General features: G+C 35.1%; 3 protein-coding genes across 3 annotated transcripts; 2 read left to right on the forward strand and 1 right to left on the reverse strand.

The window, feature by feature from the left end:
* Positions 1-10,911: 10,911 nt before the first annotated feature.
* Positions 10,912-14,655, forward strand: LOC132061913 (uncharacterized). Its single transcript, XM_059454590.1, has 4 exons — positions 10,912-11,065; positions 12,148-12,470; positions 12,855-13,685; positions 14,329-14,655. The coding sequence occupies exons 1-4, from the start codon at positions 10,912-10,914 to the stop codon at positions 14,653-14,655; spliced, it is 1,635 nt and encodes a 544-aa protein (XP_059310573.1).
* A 2,552-nt stretch (positions 14,656-17,207) lies between these two features.
* Positions 17,208-18,316, forward strand: LOC132062505 (uncharacterized). The gene is made up of 3 exons (XM_059455059.1): positions 17,208-17,485; positions 17,588-17,818; positions 17,943-18,316. Exons 1-3 carry the CDS (start codon positions 17,229-17,231, stop codon positions 18,088-18,090), a joined length of 636 nt encoding a protein of 211 aa, XP_059311042.1. The 5' UTR covers positions 17,208-17,228; the 3' UTR covers positions 18,091-18,316.
* Positions 18,317-18,971: 655 nt separating this feature from the next.
* LOC132061914 (uncharacterized) lies at positions 18,972-20,615 on the reverse strand. Its single transcript, XM_059454591.1, has 3 exons — positions 20,361-20,615; positions 19,581-20,191; positions 18,972-19,418 (listed from the first exon to the last, which is right to left on the reverse strand). The coding sequence occupies exons 1-3, from the start codon at positions 20,521-20,523 to the stop codon at positions 18,972-18,974; spliced, it is 1,221 nt and encodes a 406-aa protein (XP_059310574.1). The 5' UTR covers positions 20,524-20,615.
* Positions 20,616-22,457: the final 1,842 nt, after the last annotated feature.

Here is a 22,457-nt window from a genome sequence, read left to right on the forward strand (position 1 = left end):
ATGTTGTACAACTCAGGGTGATTACACTACATGGTTTCAAACCTGAAGGGTCTGTCATTTGGTCTATGACTATTGTTGGATAAGGAGACTAACAGGGGGCAATGATCAGAGTATACTCTAGATAAATGAGTTACAATGGCTTCAAGAAAATCAGCAATTTAGGAATAATTTCTAAAACATCTGTCAATTCTCTCAAGGATTAGATCTTGTCTATTTGTGTAGCGTTTATTAGTCCAGGTAAACCTACTTCATTTATATCCTAGATCTATCATATTACAGTTGTTAAGGCAGTCCCAAAAGAGATTGGCTTTTCTCCTACTGATGGGGTTACCCCTAAATTTTTCAGAGGCTCTCAAAACTTAAATTCACCTCTTACCAACCATTTGTAGGAATTTGCATTGCCTATTCTAATTAGATCATCCCAAAGAGATTATCTAAGAGCAAAATCATTACAAGCGTAAATAGCAGAAAAAACCATTTAGAAAGGGGGTTGCATACCTAAACCATCATATGTATCCCCTAAGCATTTGTGGTAATGTCTTCAAGGCGAAGAATTTCTTCTCTGTAGATGATGACAATTCCACCAGGTTTTCCAAAGGCAGGGGATTGAATCATCGCTGTATAACCCATATCATCCACCAGTTGCTTATGATCACCCATTTTGTTTCCAACAACACAAGTAAGGCTGGCTTGTGGATTTCAATCAGCTCCTTACATTGCCTCCTGAATTCATTATTGTGGGCATCTCTAGTGTTCCAGATGATAAAGTTTATAGGGAGAGTCTACTGAGTGGAAGCACTTTCCGTCACTCTCTTCCCCTTGTCCATAGGGGGTGGAGTTTGTACACTGTCTTTTTGCCCTTTTTCTGGCCGGAGCTTGGATTTAACAACACTTCGTAATTTCCTGAGTTTGCTCTTAAGGGGAACATGACACTTAGGAGCACCTTTGCCAGAGTTTTGGGGCATGTGGCTATAAGCAGCTCGCTGCATAGACTTTTGAACTCTGCTAAGTGACACTCCTTCAACATGAGGAATGCTGGCTTTGGCAGCTCCATTCCTACTAAGATTTTCTCTGGTTGGGCATTATTTTTCCTTATCAACTCCAACACTGCTAGCTCTTTTTTTTTTTTTCTGTCTCCAATTTCCTCTTCCTTTGGCCTTCCTCTCTCACTTGAGAAAGTGTAGCAGTTGATTTTGGGTCCAATCTTCTTTTGGGATGAAGGTTGGGCTAATCAGTACTAATGGGTCCCAGTTGGGAAAGAAAGGGAGGGATTGGGCTTTCTGAGATAGCTACATGTTCACATCGGCTTGGGTCAGTGGTAGTCCATCTGCCATCTGCACTTGTGTCCAAGCCATCAGCCAAATAAGTTGGCCATATCGGGATAGTCCCGTGTTCATCTCTGTTGTTATCACTCTGGCGAGGTATTCCGGGTTGCTGATAACTAATCTCACCTGTTATCCTCTCACCGTCATATCGAGGGACAGGTCCTGGTCCTGTAACGCAAGTTCTAGCCATGAGGTCGAAATACGTTCCATCGGAGGAGGGGCTCAGATCAGGGTTATCGGTCATGGGGTGATTCAGTGGGTAGGGTTTTGGTTTTGGTTGTTCGCCATGGATGAAGAGCGGTGGATCAAAAAAGCTCTGGGTGTTGTTTGTTACTTTATTAAGGAGTGGAGCTATTTTAAATTTCCTAACTCCGAACTCCCGTTCTTTCCTTCTACCATCAAATTGATCATTAATACTATTGTGCTCGAGAAGATTGTAGATGTCTTGTCTCTGGATAAGGAATGATTTCTGGGAAAGGTGGTGTTTGAAGTGGTTTTGGGTATTTGCAGGGAGTTGGCGTGGGAGGGTAAAGTGGTAATTGCTAAGTTGGATTTAATGTACTAGCCCACAAATGATAGGAAATAAATGGGGGAATTTTTGTTTGCTGGGTATTAAACTTGATATTGGTATTTTTTGGGTCAGGGGTGGGTCCTATGTTGGGGGGTGGGTTTGGATCTTTTTGGTTTTTTTTTTCTAGGTGTACTTAGTTTGGGTCAAAGGGGATATTTGGGCTCTACTATTGGGGTAGTCCGTGAACGGAACTGTTGAGAATGCAGGCCCATTGCCTCTTTGCTCATTAACGACGTCGTTTTATGATTTTTGCTTTTCCACGACGGTGTCGTTTTGTGGATCAATCTCTAGTGACCTGAAAGAGTTAGCAATGGCCACTTGGGTCGGATATTCCCATTTTCCGCTGGCAAATGGTGAAGTGCAAAACTTGCTTGAAAAATTATGGGGCGGGGGATTTAGGGAGTGAACGTTCATAACTTTGTGGTTTGTAGATCGTTCCTCGTTTTTTTCTTTTGGTGTTTTGCTTCTCTTTGCTGGCGAGGGAACTGTCTTCTTCTTGGGGGAAATAATTGTGGTCCATTTCTGCAATACTTCTGGCGCCTGGGGAGTTTGTAGCTGGTTGAAGAAGCATTTTGCTTAGTGGTTTTATTGTGGCACTTTTCCTTTGTATGGCCTAGCCTTCCATACCCTTTACAAAGGATCCCTTCCCCTTCATAGACAACTGTTTGAGTGTACTCCCCTATGGTAATGGAGGATTTCACCGGTGAATCGATTGGTACCTTGACACAAATTCGTGTGTAATGACCTCGGAGAGTTGAGGAGGTACAAGTATCAATTTTTAAGAGTTTCCCCAATTTTCTCCCAACTTTTTCTAGTATTCCAGTGTCATATAGCTCTGTGGGAAGTTAGGGTAACCGTACCCAAATAGCAGTTGATTCAATGATGACTTTGTTGGGCACAAAGTTTAGTTCCTAACTTCTGAGAGTGAGGAAATGTCTAATGATGAACCAAGGTCCTTCTAGGAGGACTTTCTTCATGTTGCATTCTTCTTCAAATTTGACTATGAAGAAATCCATGCCTAGATCAATTAGTACTAGGTTCAACGTTGGTTGCCACATTTCTAGGAGCTTTGCTCGTAGGAATTGGTGTGGTGTCCTTTTACCAAAAAATTTAATGATTAGCGAGTACCGCCATGAATGGAAGAGTTTGTATTTCTCCACATCAGAGAGGGAGATTGAGTCATGTCCCTTTGTTTCCATTGTGGTAGGGGTTTTCCAGGCATGGGGGTCATATGACTATGAAGTTTTGTTATTTTCTTCCGTCACAATCTTGTTGTAGCTCAACTTTGTGTTCCTCCATAAATTGACCTTTATCCGGCAGCTCGGGTGGTTCTGGGGGTGGTGTGTTCAAGTGAGGCCATATAAAGGTTTAGTGGAATAGAGAGAAATTCATTATTTCTCTATGTGTGTGACGCCTTTTTCTTTTCTTTTATTTTTTCCCCTATGTATCATTCTCTTTTATTTCCTTTTCATTTATCTCTTTCGATATTCCTTTTTTCTCTTTAATTATATATTTTTACACAAGTTGACTTATCATCTTTTCTATATTACTAGTCATTTATTTTACAAGACTATTAAATAACTTAAGAAAATAAAATCTTTTGTTGATAAAATGTGGGCGGAAATTTCAGAAACATACAATTTGGTCACTTACATTGCAAAAAAATAGCCCAAAACTTACATTGCAAAAAAATTGTCCAAAACTTACATTACAAAGCTTTGGCCCAAAAACACAATAGGTCTATATCTGATATAAAATAGGGAAACTTATAAAAACCACTATATTTTGGAAGATTCTAACCAATTATAGCTACTTTTTCATATTGACCATTCGTAGCTACCTTTAGGGTTATTATGGATGTATTTCCTTCTTGTTAAATACATGTGTTTTTTTTTTCATATTTTTTTGGACGAAATTCCTAATTTTTTGGGCGAAATTCTAGTGCCATAACTGGATGGAATCTTTTTAAAATGGAAAACATAATGACATATCCCACAGCTCACGTCTTGCGATTATATCTTCCATAACGTAACACGATTCTCTTTCATCATTCACTGTATTTGAATAGATTTCAACAAAATTTTAAATACACTTAGAATACAATCAAAACCGGTCGGATCTCCGGTAAAATACAAATACCACTATATTTACACCAAAAAAAGATGAATACATTCAAATTCTTTTAAAAAATACATTGTACTCGGGTCTATTTGATTATTCAAATACATATTTTCTCCTTCAAAATGCAGAAATACAGACGAATACAAAAAAATACACTCTATACAAAAAAATACAAGCGAAATATAAAATACCACTGTATTTACACCAAAAAAAGATGAATACATTCAAAATCCTTTTAAAAAATACACTGTATTCGAGTGTATTTGATTATTCAAATACACATTTTCTCTATCGAAATACAAGTGAATACAAAAAAAATACACTCTATACAAGAAAATACATAAATACCACTATATTTACACCCAAAAAAATGAATACATTCCCGTCACAAAATTCATCAAAATTAAGAAAACTTATCTTTGCAAAAAACTTTTTATACTGAGAGAACATAAATCATGTGTGGTGGTGCTATAATCTCCGATTACGTAGGCCTGAACCGGACTTCTACCTGCTCAAAGCCGAGTCGCTATGGGGTCGAGCCGATTTGAGTAAGAAGCAAAAAAATCCTGGAAATTATCACTCCGAGCACTTGCGATCTGAAGTAGTTGACCTTGATGATGACTTTGAGGCTGATTTTAAGGATTTTAAAGAGTTTGATGATGAGGAGGATGTTGAAGTCGATGTCAAGCCATTTGCTTTCTCTGCTTCCAAACACTTTATTGGTTCCAGGAGGAGGGAGAGGTAAGGGGAAACGAGGGTGGCGTTCAAAGGGTTTAGGCAAGGGAAGTAGGTCTCACAAATCTGGGGCTAGGAGAGTGATGTGATTCTTCGAGCTAACAAAGAACCAATCGACCAGGATCTTGTTCTAGAAGCGATTGATGGGCAGAATTCAAGAAACGAATGTAAATCAGGCTATATTGGCATTGAGAAAGACTCGTCCTCAAGTCTAAAGGCTTCATAAATGATGAAAGATTAGCAAAAAAAATTGGGAACAATCCATACTCACCAGGCTCTAAGTTGCATTTTTCTTACTTGTCATAGACCTTCATCATGTTGTCAACAAGCTTTCCATATGGTCGAACCAAATCCCACTTTCTTAGTAGTAACTTTGTTCCATGATTTCTCAAATATATCATCTTAAATTTATCTTCAATGTTTAAGCCATGATCTAAACTTATTTCTTTTTTATCTTCATGAATCTTGAAAACTCTCGTGCCTATGTGGTGTTTGCATGAAAAATCTGAGATAGTGCCATGAAAACCTTTATATAAATCAAATTCAACTACCTTTGGATCAAGGTTGGAGATCAAATCATGTCTTCTTAAGAACTCCGACAAATTTGCTACTCCCCCATTTGACATGGTTATAGCCATTAACCTCAATGAAATTGAGAGATCTTAAATTGACACATTCTTGCAAAGGTTCATCCTTTTGAGGAATAATTCTTGCTCGAACTATATCATATATTAAACTCTCATTCATAGACTTTTTTTTCAGAAACTCGTCCCTTTTTCCTTCCAAATCTTCATAGACTAGCTTTGGTTGGTGTGGAGTAAGAAACAAAATCTATATTCTTTTCAAAAGCTCTTAATGGTAGAAACTCAATCTCACAAATGGTTGGATGCTCTAATGGATCCTCATCAAACTTTGGAGGTAAATCCTCAACTTGTGGATCTAATTCATTCTCCTCCTCCGTTTGCTGTTCCACATTGATGGGACCAATGATTTGTAATTTGGTCACAAAAGAATCATCAACATACTTGGAGTTTTTAGTAACATCTGCTGGATTCAAGGGAACCAACTTAATTTTTCGTCCATCCTTTGTAAAAGAATAGGTATTACAATATTCATCATAGTTAGCACACCTTTCATACACCCATGGTCTTCCAAGTAATAAGTGGCAAGCATCCATCTTTGTTACATCGCACTAAACAAGATCATTAAATATTTTGCCAATAGAAAAAGAAACTAGGCATTGACGAGTTACCTCTAAACCACCATCATCATTCTCAAATTTGATGCTATAAGGATATGGATGAGGTTTCGTTGACAAGCCAAGTTTAGAAACCATCTCTTCTGAAACAACATTGACATGACTCCCTTTATCAATAAGTACCGAACATACCTCTCCATGGGAGGTACATCTAGTGCTGAAAAGAGGTTTCTGTTGCCATAATTTTTCATCTTCTTGAACCAAACGTCCTCCTCTTGGTTGCATATTCATCCAACTCCTCAACTGTGCTCTGATAAACGATGAAAGATTTACGTTCATTTCTTGAATTCTGCCTATCAATCGCTTCGAGTTAACAAATTGATGTGATACCAATCACGTAAATTCTGATACGAAATTGATGTGATTCTTCGAGTTAGCAAAGAACCAATCGACCAGGATCTTATTCTTGAAGCGATGGATGGGCAGAATTCAAGAAATGGACGTAAATCGGGCTATACTTCTCGGAATTATGTGATTTCAAGACGAGGAGAAAGATGACGATTTAAACCATAAAAATAACTATTGAATCATTTAAATCAAGTAAGTATTAAGGCCGGAACGATGGAAAGAAAATTAGGGTTCTGGGTATGAAATAGAACGAAATTGTTTTCAAGAAACGTGTTCTTGAATGATCAAGAACCAACAAAGTTCCTAAGTCACCACTTGAAATCAACTTACGTGATAAAGATAAAACACACACGCTATGAAAACAAGATAAAGACCGTCACCACCTTGCTTGGAACTAAAAACAAGGATAAAGGACACCAAATAGAGAAAATAACTCTATACTGCAACCTAGGGTTTCACCAAAAACGTGAATTTTATATTTACAAGTCATGAGAACCCTTTATATAGGCCTAGGGCCTCTTCTTTTATGACTACAAATCCCTATTCTACTCTAGAAAGGAAATAGCTAAAAACAAGGAAAGTAAAATCCCTATTTTATAAGGAAAAGAATAAAGAAAACTAGAATCCTACTAGAACTAGGATAAAGATCCTACTAATGATAGGAAATTAAATCCTACTATAATATAAATCAAGAAACAAGAAACCTATTTAGAAAAGGATTCAAGAAACAAGAATGGGAAATAATCTTCAAACTTCGAGCTTCTTGACTTTTCTTTTCTTGAATTTCCGCCTTGTGTTTCTTGATTTTCTTGGATTTCTTGATCTTCTTCATCTTTCATCATTCTCCCCTTGTTTGAGAAAGACTTATCCTCGAGTCTAAAGGCTCCATAACGATGAACGATGAAAGATTAGCAAAAAAAAATTGGGAACAATTGATACTCACCAGGCTCTAAGTTGCATTTTTCTAGCTTGTCATAGACCTTCATCATGTTGTCAACAAGCTTTGCATATGGTCGAACCAAATCCCACTTTCTTAGTAGTAACTTTGTTCCATGATTTCTCAAATATATCATCTTAAATTTATTTTCAATGTTTAAGCCATGATCAAAAATTATTTCTTTTTTATCTTCATGAATCTTGAAAACTCTCGTGCCTATGTGGTGTTTGCATGAAAAATCTGAGATAGTGCCATGAAAACCTTTATATAAATCAAATTCAACTAACTTTGGACCAAGGTTGGAGATCAAATCATGTCTTCTTAAGAACTCCTTGACAAATTTGCTACTCCCAGATCTGACATGGTTATAGCCATTAACCTTAATGAAATTGAGAGATCTTAAATTGACACATTCTTGCAAAGGTTCATCCTTTTGAGGAATATTTCTTGCTCGAACTACATCATATATTAAACTCTCATTCATAGACTCTTTTTTCAGAAACTCGTCCTTTTTTCCCTTCCAAATCTTCATAGACTATTGGTCCTATGCAATATGCTGCTTTGGTTGGTGTGGAGTAAGAAACAAAATCTATATTCTTTTCAAAAGCTCTTAATGGTGGAAACTCAATCTCACAAATGGTTGGATGCTCTAATGGATCCTCATCAAACTTTGGAGGTAAATCCTCAACTTATGGATCTAATTCATTCTTCTCCTCCATTTGTTCCACATTGATGGGACCAATGATTTGTAATTTGGTCACAAAAGAATCATCAACATACTTGGAGTTTTTAGCAACATCTTCTGGATTCAAGGGAACCAACTTAATTTTTCGTCCATCCTTTGTAAAAGAATAGGTATTACAATATTCATCATAGTTAGCACACCTTTCATACACCCATCGTCTTCTAAGTAATAAGTGGCAAGCATCCATCTTTGTTACATCACACCAAACAAGATCATTATATATTTTGCCAATAGAAAAAGAAACTAGGCATTGACGAGTTACCTCTAAACCACCATCATCATTCTCAAATTTGATGCTATAAGGATATGGATGAGGTTTCGTTGACAAGCCAAGTTTAGAAACCATCTCTTCTGAAACAACATTAACATGACTTCCTTTATCAATAAGTACCGAACATACCTTGCCATGGGAGGTACATCTAGTGTGGAAAAGAGGTTCCTTTTGCCATAGTTTTTCGCCTTCTTGAACCAAACGTCCTTCTCTTGGTTGCATATTCATCCTACTCCTCAACTATGCTCTGATACCAAATTGATGTGATACTAAAAAAAAAAAAAAAAAATCTAGGCATTGACGAGTTACCTCTAAACCACCATCATCATTCTCAAATTTGATGCTATAAGGATATGGATGAGGTTTTGTTAACAAGCCAAGTTTAGAAACCATCTCTTCAGAAACAACATTAACATGACTTCCTTTATCAATGATTACCGAACATACCTTATCATGGGAGGTACATCTAGTGCGGAAAAGAGATTCCTTTTTCCATAGTTTTTCATTTTCTTGAACCCAACGTCCTCTTGTTTCTTGCATATAATGCATAATATTCCTCAACTGGGCTCTGATACCAAATTGATGTGATTCTTTGAGTTAACAAAGAACCAATCGACCAGGATCTTGCTCTTGAAGCGATTGATGGGCAGAATTCAAGAAACGAACGTAAATCGGGCTATACTTCTCGGAATGAAGTGAGCTATTTCCTTTCTAGAGTGGAATAGGGATTTGTAATCATAAAAGAAGGGACCCTAGTCCTATATAAAGGGTTCTCATGACTTGTAAATATAGAATTCACGTTTTTGAGCTTAAACCCTTGGTTGCAATAGAGTTATTTTCTCTATTTGGTGTCATTTATCTTTGTTTTTGGTTCCAAGCAAGGTGGTGATAGTATTTATCTTATTTTCAATAGCGTGTGATGTTTCTATATCACGTTAATTGATTTCAAGTGGTGACTTAGGAACTTTATTTGTTCTTGATCATTCAAGAACGCGTTTCTTGATTAAAATTCGTTCTAGTTCATACCCAGAACCTTAATTTTCTTTCCATCGTTCCGGCCTTAATACTTACTTGATTTAAACGATTCAATAGTTATTTTTATAGTTCAAATCGTTATCTTTCTCCTCGTCTTGAAATCACATAATTCCGAGAAGTATAGCCTGATTTACGTTCGTTTCTTGAATTCTGCCCATCAATCGCTTCAAGAACAAGATCTTGGTCGATTGGTTCTTTGTTAACTTGAAGAATCACATCAAAGAAGGAACAGAGAGAGAGAAAGAGAGGAGTGAGGGAGAAGACAGATTTGGGAGGTGAGAGAAAATCAATTTAAAAGAGAAACTTGTGAAATACAGGACACTAGTTACGATGTGTAATTTAAGAAAATATTTTAGCTACGAAAAACAAATAAAATACAAGGTAGTTATTATTCATAAATAGGTCTTAGAGATAACTATGACAAGTAAAAATCTCTATAAAATAACCAAAGCTTTTAGATTCCTATCTTAATTGCCAGTTGGGCAGAAAGAAACAAGACATCACACAAAGGGAAAACATATACAAACATATACAATCAGAATTATACAAAACAACCACTTTTAAATATCATAGTGTATACAATCATATACACTGAAAAAAAGTATTTTTGTTCACTAAAAGAGTACTGTGATGTGCTGTAACCCCAAAAGAGCAATATACAAAATTATACCAAAAAAATACAAACATATTCAGATTCTTAATACCAACATATACAAACACTTATACCAACATATACAAACATATACAATCATATACAATATTATACACTATTATGCAAAAACTGACTCTGTCTTCTTCCTTGCAATTCTTCTGAAATTTAAATCAAATCTGGCTCGAACTAATTTCAAAGCACTTCAAATTTAAATTTTGAACTCCTATTGATGTTTCCAATCAATTGGAACAATATCCAATCCAAACAACCAACAAACTGCAAAAATTCAATTTCCAAAATCGAAGTTTTAAACGGACTTCAATGGTGTACTTCTGTTCTTCAAATTTTCAATCAACCACACTAAAGAGAATATCGACTTAAAGGTTACATGTCAAACGAATTGACATGATACAATAATCAAATGTAATACTTCTTTCAAAATTGATGCTTGTTTATGTTTAGGAAAGTAAATGAAAAAACAATCACAAGACCCATAACCAACAACACCAAAGGGTAGCTTAGATGGCAGTTTGAATAAGAAAATTACAATCAATTTAGATGAACAGTGGGGGTACTATCTTAGAAGAATACGCTTCACTTCTCCCATATTTGGTGTTTAGAATTAAGTATGATGATAAGTTGTATGAAATGTATTTTGAAAAATTAGAACAGTTATATGGAGGAGAGGAAATAAGAACAGATATAAGAAGCAGATGCTTAATGTTGGGAGGCCGACAGAGAGAGTGAGAGAGATCAAGAGAGAATGAGAGAGAGAAAAGTTCAGGTCATTTTTTGTAAGAATTAAAAAAAATGGGTCAATTTTGATAGCATTGTTACCCCAATTAACATATAATGTAATTTTACTATGTGGGGGCACTTTCAAAGGTTATTAACAGTAGATAGGTTGATAAAAATGGGGTATGACAGTCTCTTTAACATGTACTCTCTGTCAATTGCAAAACGAAACCAGAGATCATTTGTTCCTGTTTTGCCTGTGGCAAGGGCAATTTGGGATATGATTCTTACATGGATTCAAAGAGAGCATATTACTGCTACTTCATGGATCAGTATGTGACTTGGGCAGTGCAACTTTCAAAAGGTAAATCACAGAAATCCAAAGTCTTCAAGCTCATTCTCCTATTCTGTAAGAGCTAAGCCTGGGATTAGAACCCTCATCCATTGCATCATCTTTAGGTAGTGGCTTTTTTCTTTGTGTACCTTTGTTCTTGTGTTGTTACCATTTGGTGATTAATGGAAATTGTTAGTAACCAAAAAATAAAAATCTTTATTTGAGAACTATTCTAGATATTTCTCTCTCATTCAATTGGTGAGTATGAAGTCACGCTAGGGTGCTTGTAATGTTACCATTTGGCTTTTAAAAACTATATATATATATATATATATATATATATATATATATATATATATATATATATATATATATATATATATATATATATGATTAATGTTTGAAATTGTTAGTTTAACCAAAAAATAAAAATCTTTGATCAAATTTACAAAAAAAAATATTTATCTGAAAGGTACTGGTGTTGTTTTTTTGTGTGTTAATGAAGTGAGACTTTATTTAAAAAATTTACTTGGTGTAACTACCCCTAAGACTTATTTATGGATAATATCTAACCTTTTTAATATTTATGATATATAAATATATATTATATATATAAATTTTATACACTTCATAGCTACCCCACTTTTTTACTAAATAACCGTGCATCACCACATCCCCGTTTAGACGCATAGTTCCCAAATATACTCTATTTCTCTCCCTAAATACACGCAAGTAACTCCCAATCCCCCCATTTCGCCATAATTCAAATCAGATATTTTTCTTCCACTTCTTCAATTATCAATTCCGTTTTTCACTCCACATAACTCCACATTGTTTTTAACCTTTTTAATATTTCGAGTAAAACATTTTCCAAAAATAGGTAAGTTTTTTTCCGATTTTGATTTTTGTATAATGTATTTAAAAGATATTTTTTGACAAGATGCATGTTGTTTGCGTTTTTTTTTTATTTTATGTAAAATTCTTTGTTGCTTTAATTTCATCTTCTCGTATATACAAATCACCCATTCCTAGTGTTGTTTTTCATCAAGATTCTGCATTCGATTTCAATGGCTGAAATAGGCTCTCCGGGCACGAGAACTCGAGGTATAGAAAATATAATAGATGGTCCTAGTTTCTCTTTGGGATTTACTCAGCAAGAAAACCCCATTGCAGGAGGGTCATCTTATGCTGAGAAGCGTAGCAAAAAAATCAATGATCCAAGAAGGACGAAACAATATCATGATGATAAAGAAACAAAGAGGAAACGATCAACACGGATAAAAAAAGTTTCTCAAGTGCCGCTACGAAGAAGAAGAGAAAGGTTACCAAGAATGTTCCCGGGAGGCAAGGGCAAAAAAGTAGTTCGGAAAAAACCTTCAATTGATGTAGAAGACGATGGAGAGGTATTTTCCCCTTTTCATAAATGTATTTCAATTCACCGGATCTATATTTCCCATATATTTATGTGTATTTTTTTTCGTATTTCCTTTGATTTTGAATTATTTATGTGTTTTTTAATTTGTTATATACATTTTATCATCTGGTAGTTATGTTTTTGTGTTTTGTTATATTTTTGTTTTCAATCTGGGTTGGACATTCTATCAGTATAATTGTTCATTATATTTAAGTGTATTTCGATGAATGTCAAAAATACAAAGATGTTTGTTATAGATTTTAAGACTTTAGCAGTTGTGTTTCTTTGTAGTTGTGATTTATTGTTTTTAAATTTTTGTATATTAGCTTCGTAGGGGAAATTGACAGTGTTTTACATATGTCATTTGGTCCAGGATTCTAGATTTTTGGTCACGAAGCAGCCTGCTGTGGCCCCATCTATGCAAAGTTACACGAACGTCAATGTAATCAGTGACATTAGGGGCAAACTAAAGGGGGCTGGTCAGATGGACAAGTTTGCAGACTCTATTTTTGGGAAATATCTTAGAATGCAGCATATGGATGTACAAGCACAGTTGTTCAGGTGCTTCATGGTTAAAGAGCTTAAGGGAAGTACATACGAGTGCTTTACATTTGAAATAAATGGAAAAGTATTGCGTTTTAGCATTAGAGAATTTGCACTAATCACTGGATTGAATTGTGTCTCCGACGCAAATGACTTTGTATACGATAAGACGGAAAAAAATAGGCTTATGGATGATTATTTGGGGGGAACATCTGATCACATCAAAAGACGGCAACTGATTGAGTGTTTCAACAATACAGATTGGGAGGACAAAGGCGAGGACGCAGTCAAGATGGCCATTTTGTATTTTATAAATACATTCGTATTCTGCGGTGAGCCTGTTCGATCGAACATACCTAGGATACATTTTGACGTTGTAGAGGATGGGAGATATGTTGATTATCCTTGGGGCAAAGAGTCCTTCAAAGAGTTGGTTACAAGCATTAGTCAGAAATATGCCGACTTCAAGCAATATTATAGGATTCACGGAATGCCAATTGCCATGCAAGTTTGGCTGTATGAATCTTGTTCAAAAGTCCCATCCAATATTGCAATTAAGTCGGGAAATTTGATTCCAAGAATCTTGAATTGGCGGACTGTTGAAGAAAGACCGAAATTTGATGCTTTGATGGAAGGCATGTTTAGAGATGACATACACCAGGTAAATTTTACACATGCATTCCTTTTTTTTTTTCTAACTGTAGTTGAATCAAAGTTTATTCATTTGCATCCCATTGTATATCACTTGTATTTTTCCATATATATTTATTGTATTTCAGTATATTTATCACTCTATTTTACTGTAATGTAGATCATCACTTTTTCAGGGGTGGTAATCATATGTATTTCACTATATTTTTCATCGACTCAGTCCTCTATATCACTGTTTTTCTCATTATAGCCCCAAAATATCATAAATGTTTCCATATATTTTTTTTGAAACCATTATATGTATCTATACAAATATATTTTTATTCAATTTTTTTTGATGTACTAAATGTATATCACTTGTACTTTCCGTCTATATTTATTGTATTTCAAAGATATGTCTCACTCTATTTTACCGTAATGTAGGTCATCACTTTTTCGGGGGGGGGGGGGGGGTTAATCATCCGTATTTCATTATATTTTTCATCGGCTCGATCCTCTATATCACCGTTTTTCTCATTATAACCCCCAAATATCATAAATGTTTCCATATATTTTTGTTGACACCATTATATGTATCCATACAAATATATTTCATTCAATTTCTTTTTATGTACTTAATGTATATCTCACTGTTTCTAAAAAAAAATTCACAGATTTGTACTTTTGATGATGTTGTTCCAACCACTGCTGAGTTGGAACGACTTAATTTGCCTCCTGTTGTTTCACAAGCTATCCCCAACCCAACAGACGGAGTTGAAGTTGCCGAAGGCAACGAGATGGTTGATGATGACTATGATGACTTCAGTACCACACCACCACACATTGTAAGGGGTAAACAACAACAGTGCTCTGCCGTATCTGATTCACTGCCTCATAAGAAACGAAGATGTGTTTCGGTTATGATTCTACCGTTAGGAAACAATCGGCCGGAACGAACCACTCACAACATCGAAGGACGCTTCGACATCAAGGCATCGTGATGTCCAAACACCACCAAAAATCGATGAGGTGAAACCGCCGACAAGAGTTTCAAGCTTTTAAGAAAGATGTAAGTGTTTTGTTCTCCTTTTTTTTTTTTTTTTTTTTGTAATATATTTGCTTTGTTAAGGGTTTTGAAAATTTTGACGTATTGTTCTGTCAAAAACACGTAGGTATCTGCTCGGCCATCGATCTTAACAAGTCCATGGATGATATTCGCAAGTGCATCGATGACAACTTCAAAAAGGTTGTTGAGGCAATAAAGGGAAATCAAACCTCGTAAAAGGTAAATCCAAAATAAAATTGATTTTATTCACAAAATACAGATTTTGAATGAAAACTGTTCCCATACTTTTATGAATAACATATATATATATATATATATATATATATATATATATATATATATATATATATATATATATATATATATATATATATATATATATATATATATTATAGCATACAATACTCGCATTGAATTCAATGCAAGAACAACATTATTGTATTGATCAAAATAAGGTAAAAACTACCCTTTTAACAATATGTACTTTTTGTAATTTGTTTTGTTATACATATAGGAACTCACAATAATATATATTATCGGAAGAAAAGATGAAGGTTGCAGGCACAATGTTAACTGGCGATGTTTCTGGTGTTGGAACGCGCCGAAGTACACAAAGTGGGGATACTTTAAAGGCTTCAACTGAAGAGATTCAAGGTAGCGGTGACACACCCCCGAAGCCAACACAACCACAGGTACCTAGAACAAAATTTACCTTCTTTTTTTTTTCTAAATCCCAAAGTTGGTTTTGTAAAAGGATGTGGTACACACATGTTTACTTGTATTCACATAACAAATTTACTATATCTCACTGTATTTCTAACATTAATTTGTATATTTAACTACATTTCTAACATATCTAACTGTATTTCTAACACTAATTTGTATATTTGTATATATTCACTATATCTCACACTTTCTAGTGTATTTCTAACATTAATTTGTATATTTCATTCGCATTTACTATATCTCACCGTATTTCTAACATGAATTTGCATTTTGTCGTTTCACCGCATGTTTTTAATCGGTATAGGGCGAGGCGGTCATGGTGCATACACATTTGCCGGTTCTGGCTGTGAATGTAGGCCAACAAATTATGGTCACAAGTGATGAAAAAAGAGTGGAGAGGTGTTATCAACACCACATTTGCAACCTGAGGTACTCAAACATATATTTCTAGTGTCAATCATGTGATATATTTTGAAGCAATCTGTAGCTGATTTTTGCGTTTCCATTTTGATATTGGTAGCAGGTTGTACAATTTCAACAAGTTGGGGTAAATGATAATGCAGAATTCAGTGCATCAGAGCAAATGGTAGCAGAGTTGCTAATCCAAAGTTGTCCTCTTGCCACCGTGATTCCACTTGGTCCCCCGCAATACAAGTCAATGATCAAGCTGATCTCTATATGTTTAAGACCCCTCAGAGTAGCAAAGTTGAGAACGTTGTACCAAATTCTCAATGGTTAATTCCTGATGATCAATTACCTAGCCAACTTGGAGTACAACCAACAACGGGGCAAGGTTCAACTGCTGGAGTTGTACAACATTCAATCGAAAATACTGAACGCCGAATGATTATCCACCCAAGCATTGTGCGAGATAGGAAACCCAGCAAATACACTGTGTCCCCTTTCATGCCAAATTACAGCTCAGCAGGATCTTCTGCAAGGTCTTCTGTCCCTATCAAATTTGGAAAGAAGCACCCCTTTGTAGAACATCCAATCAATGCCCCCCGTGGACACGGCGTATTTTCAAGAATATGAAAATTGGCTCAAGAAGGATCTGTTATTAAGGCATGATAAAAAGTAAGTTTTTTAAAGCTTACGTTTCTTTAAAAATATGAAAATGTTTTTTATATAAGATTTCTAATCATATGTTTTTTTTTGTTCTATTGATATATAGAAGAGACAAGGAAAACCACTATAGAAAAAACAAGGAATTAGTGGATCCTGAAGACGCCGATATGTCACTCAAGTTAGGAGTCACACTTGTTAAAGACAAAAACTGGTTCTACTTGTTATCAATGGAAGGGAATCTTTGGAATGATGAGGTTCGTTTTTTTTTTTCCAGAATTTCCTTTTTCCATTTGCATGTTTCAATGTTTATTTTATAATGTATTTCATTAAATCTTCCTAATTTTCACTGTTTTTTCTTCATGTATTTCACTGTCTCTATCATATATTTTCAATGTATTCTACAGATCGACTTCACTGATTATCACCCTTTCATTTAACTGTGTTTTCAAAGTGTGTATTTCAATGAATCTTATCCTATATTTCACTATATTTACCATATGTACCTTTCGTACTGTTATTATTATTTTTTAAATAACATTCTGTTATATTTCTACTGTTATATGCTTCTGTTTTTTTCAGTAGTTTTGCTGTATCTTTTTTCAATATATTTCAGTGTATGTTAATGAAGTATCAATTGAGATTACCGATCGCCCCTATATTTATTTTGCAAAGATCTTGATGTTATTTTTTATTACCTCCGTAAGAAAGGCAAATATGAAGATAACAAAGACATATAAATTTACCACCGTCAGCTGTATACTACATACCATAATCACCGAGATTTACCATGCTTGGAAAAATCCGGAATCATCCACAAGTGTTGCTAGTAAGGAATCTGATGTATGTGAGTACATAAACGGGTATAGGTTGATGGGTAATGTACCATGGCATACAGTTGACAACGTATTAATCCCTGTCAATGTGAAAGAGGAAAATCACTGGATTTTAGTGGTAATATCATTCATTGACAGGTGTGTATTTGTTATTAAACATACGCTATAGAAATAATGAAATACACTTCTATAATGTATCTTTCTGTTGTTTTCTTATATTTGTTTCTGAGTTTTGCGCAGATGTCTGTATGTGTACGACTCATATCGAGCTGCAGGGCATGATGCCGTCGTTAGGAGAGAAGTGAACATACTGGTTGCCCTTGTGCCACATCATCTACAAATGTCCGATTTTTATGAAAAGAAGAAGGATATAGATTTTCGTAATCACCCCGCTTACAAAAACAGAGCACTAAATGATGATTTTGATGTCGTTAATGTGGACGATCTACCACAACAACCCCCTGGAAGCATGTACGGCTTTTTTTTTTTTTTTTTTTTTTTTTTTTAATAAATCTTTGAAATACGATTCAATAACATTGTTCTTTTTCTAAACTTTTACTAAAGCACGAATAAATTTTTGTTCATTTGGTTACAGGGATTGTGGTGTATATGTGGCAGCTTTTGCTGAATTCTTGAGCTCGGGTGAAGGCATTCCAGTCAACATTGATTCAAAGTTTCACCGTCAGAGATATGGTGCACTTCTTTGCGACTATGCTTGGGGAAAGGCAAACCAGAATGCGTAAAGTGATAACGAGCAACCAAAGAAGACCAATGTGCCTATAGTTGATTACGATGCGTTGACTATAGTAGATGACGTAGAGTAGATGTTGGGGTAGATTAGATGTTGTTTAGTTTAAGACATTTTTTCATGTGTTTTTGATGTTGAACCTCTGTGTGTGGATCAGTTAATATTAATTTTAGACAGTATCTTTTTTTTTCAGAATACAACCAGTATGGTGTTATCTTTTGTTTAGTGTTCTCGGATTTTATTAAATACATTTGTATTCTGTCTGCAGTCATTTCGTGTTTGTTTGTTATAAGTACACAATACATTTCCTTATTCATTATATATCTGGTAAGCTTCTTTTTTTTGGAAAACCAGAATTGCAGGAACCAAGTCATATATATTGGAATACAAGTCAACTGGTTCATAAGTTCATGTGTGTTCTTTAAAATGTATTCCTCAACAATAATGTGTGTTCTTTAAAATGTATTCCTCAACAATAACACTATATTGAAATACAAGGAAATAAATTGAAATATAATGAAATACAAAGAAATACAAATGAAATATAAAAAAGTTACAAAACTCCGAATTTTGAGCCTATGAATCAAATGTATTACCACAACAATCATTGCACATATAAAGTCATTTTTGAGGCACAAGTATTGACCAATGTATTTCAATTTTATTTCATTTAATTTTATATTGAACATATTAGTTCAATTCTATAACATGACACAAATTATGGTCACAAATTATTGACCATAGAAATACATGACACCAGTGAAATACATCACAGAAAAGAAAGAATGATTTCAAGATGGAATACATTTGATTTTTTTTTTTTAAACATCATCGGACAACTGTCCTAGAAATAAAACACAAATGAAGACTAGACATTTATTTCTTCTTCTTAAGTGGCTCATTACCACACGAACGCCTGTTATGACCAAGACGTCCACATGTACTACAAGCGTTCCTACGTTTACCAATCATCAGCTCCATTAATGGCTTATCCCTCTTCTTTTTTGGCCTACCAGGAGGTCTCTTGTATCTCGGTGGAAGAACAACCTCCTCCAATATGTGTGTTGGCACATTCCACTCACTGTCGTCGGGAAGTGGATCAATCGGCACATCATACGTATTCACCACTGTATTTGGCTTGAATAATTCTGAGCAATATGCATCAGCCGTTAGATTTTTACTCTTTAAGACAGCCCAGGCATGTGAACATGGTATTTCGTCCATTTGGAACATCCGGCAACTACAAGTTTTCCTTTTCAAATCAATTATGAAACGCCGCGGTCCATCATTAACTGTATAAACATATTCAGTTGATGCCTCAACCTAAGAAACATGCACATTCAACAACAAAACACTGCATGTCAGGTTCCATAAACTTAAAAGAAAACTTAAGGCAGTTAGCTAAATACAACGAAATACAGAAAAACACAGAGAAGTATACCCTGAGATATAAACAAACTAGTTTTATCATCAAGAAAAACTTACCCTCATGCGTAACGATTTATACTCATTCATTGAAAGCATTTCTTGGTATCGTCTAGAAAGTGTTGAGAATGTGTATGTACCATTTTTCCTATTTGTGCAATTCCATCTCCCAAACATCCTCCTAACTTCTTCAAGGAAATCAAAAACAGGCAATTCTCTTGCCGCTACTAGTTTTCCGTTAATACATTCCGCTATATTTGAAGTCATCGTCCAACCTCTGTTAACAGGTGAATATAGCCGAGACCATTTCTCCCTTCCAGCATCATCCAAATATTCCTTTACCCGTATATCAACATTCTCAATCTTTTGCATCAGTTTATCGAACTCATCCTGTGTGTATGCTTTGGCAAGTGAATAAAACACAGGACTCAATACTTCATCATTCGACTTGTATTTCTTAGTCACATTTTTCCACAAATGCCATATGCAGGCCAGATGAGGAACAGTAGGATACACCCGATACACCGCTTTGATTATGCTTTCGTGTCTGTCGGACACGACACACATGTTATCCCTAATACCATAAGCTAGCTTGAACTGCTCAAAGAACCAAGTCCAGGACTTATCATTTTCCGAATCTATCAAACCATATGCCAGTGGTAGAATATTACCTGTATATACATTTGTATTTTAAAAAGTTAATCATAAATTGTGTATTTTTATCAGTCTATATTTTAAGTCTACATAAGAGTAATGAAATCTATATTTCACAGTATATTTCAGTTTATACAATGTTTTTCAGTTTATATTATTGAAATTAAACAGATAAAATAGACATACCTGCACCATCCAAAGTACTTGCGGATACAAATGTACCATTATACGTGCTTTTAAGGTGTGCACCATCCACTACCACTATTGGTCTACAACACTCGAATCCCTTTATGAATGCTTTGAGTGCAACAAAGAAATACAGGAACTCATTTTCACATGATTTATGCATTTTAACATGTGATCCAGGATATGTTTTATCTAGGATATAGACATATGCCGGCAATTTATTGTATGAAGCAGCAGGATTCCCCTCAAATCATTCATAGCTTTTTCTCTAGCTCTCCAGGCTAGCATGTAAGAAACATCTACGCCGAATTCATTTTTTACGTCGTCCATTATATCACCGGGGCTAACTTTCCTCTTGTGGTTCGTTATTTTCGCTTAACAACCGATTCACCAATAAACCAACTTGTTGCTTGCCTCTGTGAATATACCTTGTCCTTCAAAGGGCATGTATGTTCGTCATGGAAATACCTAACTCTGAACAGTTCAGATTTTCCAACACTTGACGCTCGTAATTTCCATTCACATTCAGGCGACATACATACAACTGTATAGCTACAAAACAAAACATAGATCAGTACGAAGTCATTCTCAGTAACGAGCAGTTTGTAATGCATTTATTATCTCCCGCAAAGTTAGAATATGGAAAGCACATACCTTATAGCATTTGATCTCTCAGTTTTGAAATTGAATCGTTCTCGAATAGCATAATTTGCCATTACAAGTTTCAATGTATCCTTATCCTTGTAAATTTGATCTACAAAAATATCCTTCTGTTCTGCGTTGGAAATAATCAATTTGTTGTCTTCCTCTAAAAATACAACAGCCTTTCCACAATTTGACAGATCGAATTCATTAGAATCATACGCATCCATATCCTCCAAATTATCATCGTATCCAAGTTGAAGCACATCGTCTCTAAAAACACACTCACCAGTTGCAATCTCCTCAACATCATTATCTGTAATACTAACGCACATTGGATACATCCCCAAAACACTTTTTTCCCTCTTAAGCTCAACATACACCCTAACTCCCATATCGTTGTGTATTTCCATTGGTTGAGGATCCCCTCAACAACATATTTTATTGACATTTTGTTTCGCAACTATCCGGACAAGTTGAGTTGAAATCGTAGCAACCAGTTCATCGTATTTGCAATAATCACCGAATACAACCGCATCTATTTTGTAGTTAACATAACAATTTTGATCGTTCCAAAAACCAGAATGTCGGATCAAAGCGGTTACATTGGCCATTTATATCATTACAAATAGAGCGATACGTTGTAATCTGATCTTCCTACTGCTCTCCACTAGAACAACGTATCTCTAATCAGATAGCTGAAAAATTTAATAAACGAAAGGGATTTTTTCTGTATTTGCGCAAAGCAGATTGTTGAAAAAAAAAATTAAAGAAAAGAACTTTTGCTATTTTTTGGGAAAGATAAGATGCTGATTTTGTTTTTTGAATTCAAAAATTATTTGAATGGAGTTAATTTGATTGACAGACACGTTAGAACCTCTTGAGGTTTGCGTAATGGAACCTCATGAGGTTTGCGTGAATCATGGAACTGAAATATATTAATACAAATCACCATTTAATTTGGAAAAGATTAAAGTTTTTACTTTAAATATTGTATAGTAGCCACAAAAATATTCTGGCCCAAGAGACGTTTGACTCTGTATTTTTTCTCTAGACTTTTGATTTAGGTTTCAAATATACTTTTGTGCTAAATAACACTGTTATATATGAATGTATTTCAAGGTACTTGTTACTAAATAACATACTCATTGTGGGGTAAAAAGACCCAAGTTTTTGTTCTTTCTTTTGTAGTTTTAGATTCTTGTCGAAATTATCCTTTGTGAATTAGGCCTGAATATAGTGGAGTGGTACTCGCAGGGGTGGCCCAGTTGGTTGAGCATGAGACTTCCACAATTGAGATCTCAGGTTCGAAACTCCCTGCCTACGATAGTAAGGGATTTGCCTCGTTGCACGGGGTTTGCCTAGTGCGGGTTACCTCTCCTGTGTGGTTTATGGGCTATTCCACAGGAGTGGGTTTAGCCATCAAAAAAAAAAAAGTGGAGTGGTCACCAATGA

Source organism: Lycium ferocissimum, chromosome 7 (genome assembly GCF_029784015.1).
Source record: "Lycium ferocissimum isolate CSIRO_LF1 chromosome 7, AGI_CSIRO_Lferr_CH_V1, whole genome shotgun sequence".
NCBI classification, from domain to species: domain Eukaryota; kingdom Viridiplantae; phylum Streptophyta; class Magnoliopsida; order Solanales; family Solanaceae; genus Lycium; species Lycium ferocissimum.

What these genes read in the sequence shown, in the direction of transcription:
- LOC132061913 (XM_059454590.1), top strand. Translation starts at nt 10,912, where the DNA reads ATGGGGTATGACAGTCTCTTTAACATGTACTCTCTGTCAATTGCAAAA. An exon ending in TACTGCTACTTCATGGATCA is followed by an intron (nt 11,066 to 12,147) that starts GTATGTGACTTG and finishes TGGCTGAAATAG; the next exon opens with GCTCTCCGGGCACGAGAACT. An exon ending in TTAGAGATGACATACACCAG is followed by an intron (nt 13,686 to 14,328) that starts GTAAATTTTACA and finishes AAAAATTCACAG; the next exon opens with ATTTGTACTTTTGATGATGT.
- LOC132062505 (XM_059455059.1), top strand. Translation starts at nt 17,229, where the DNA reads ATGAAGATAACAAAGACATATAAATTTACCACCGTCAGCTGTATACTA. An exon ending in GTAATATCATTCATTGACAG is followed by an intron (nt 17,486 to 17,587) that starts GTGTGTATTTGT and finishes AGTTTTGCGCAG; the next exon opens with ATGTCTGTATGTGTACGACT. An exon ending in CAACAACCCCCTGGAAGCAT is followed by an intron (nt 17,819 to 17,942) that starts GTACGGCTTTTT and finishes ATTTGGTTACAG; the next exon opens with GGATTGTGGTGTATATGTGG.
- LOC132061914 (XM_059454591.1), bottom strand. Translation starts at nt 20,523, where the DNA reads ATGCATAAATCATGTGAAAATGAGTTCCTGTATTTCTTTGTTGCACTC. An exon ending in AAGTACTTTGGATGGTGCAG is followed by an intron (nt 20,192 to 20,360) that starts GTATGTCTATTT and finishes ATGTATATACAG; the next exon opens with GTAATATTCTACCACTGGCA. An exon ending in ATAAATCGTTACGCATGAGG is followed by an intron (nt 19,419 to 19,580) that starts GTAAGTTTTTCT and finishes CATGTTTCTTAG; the next exon opens with GTTGAGGCATCAACTGAATA.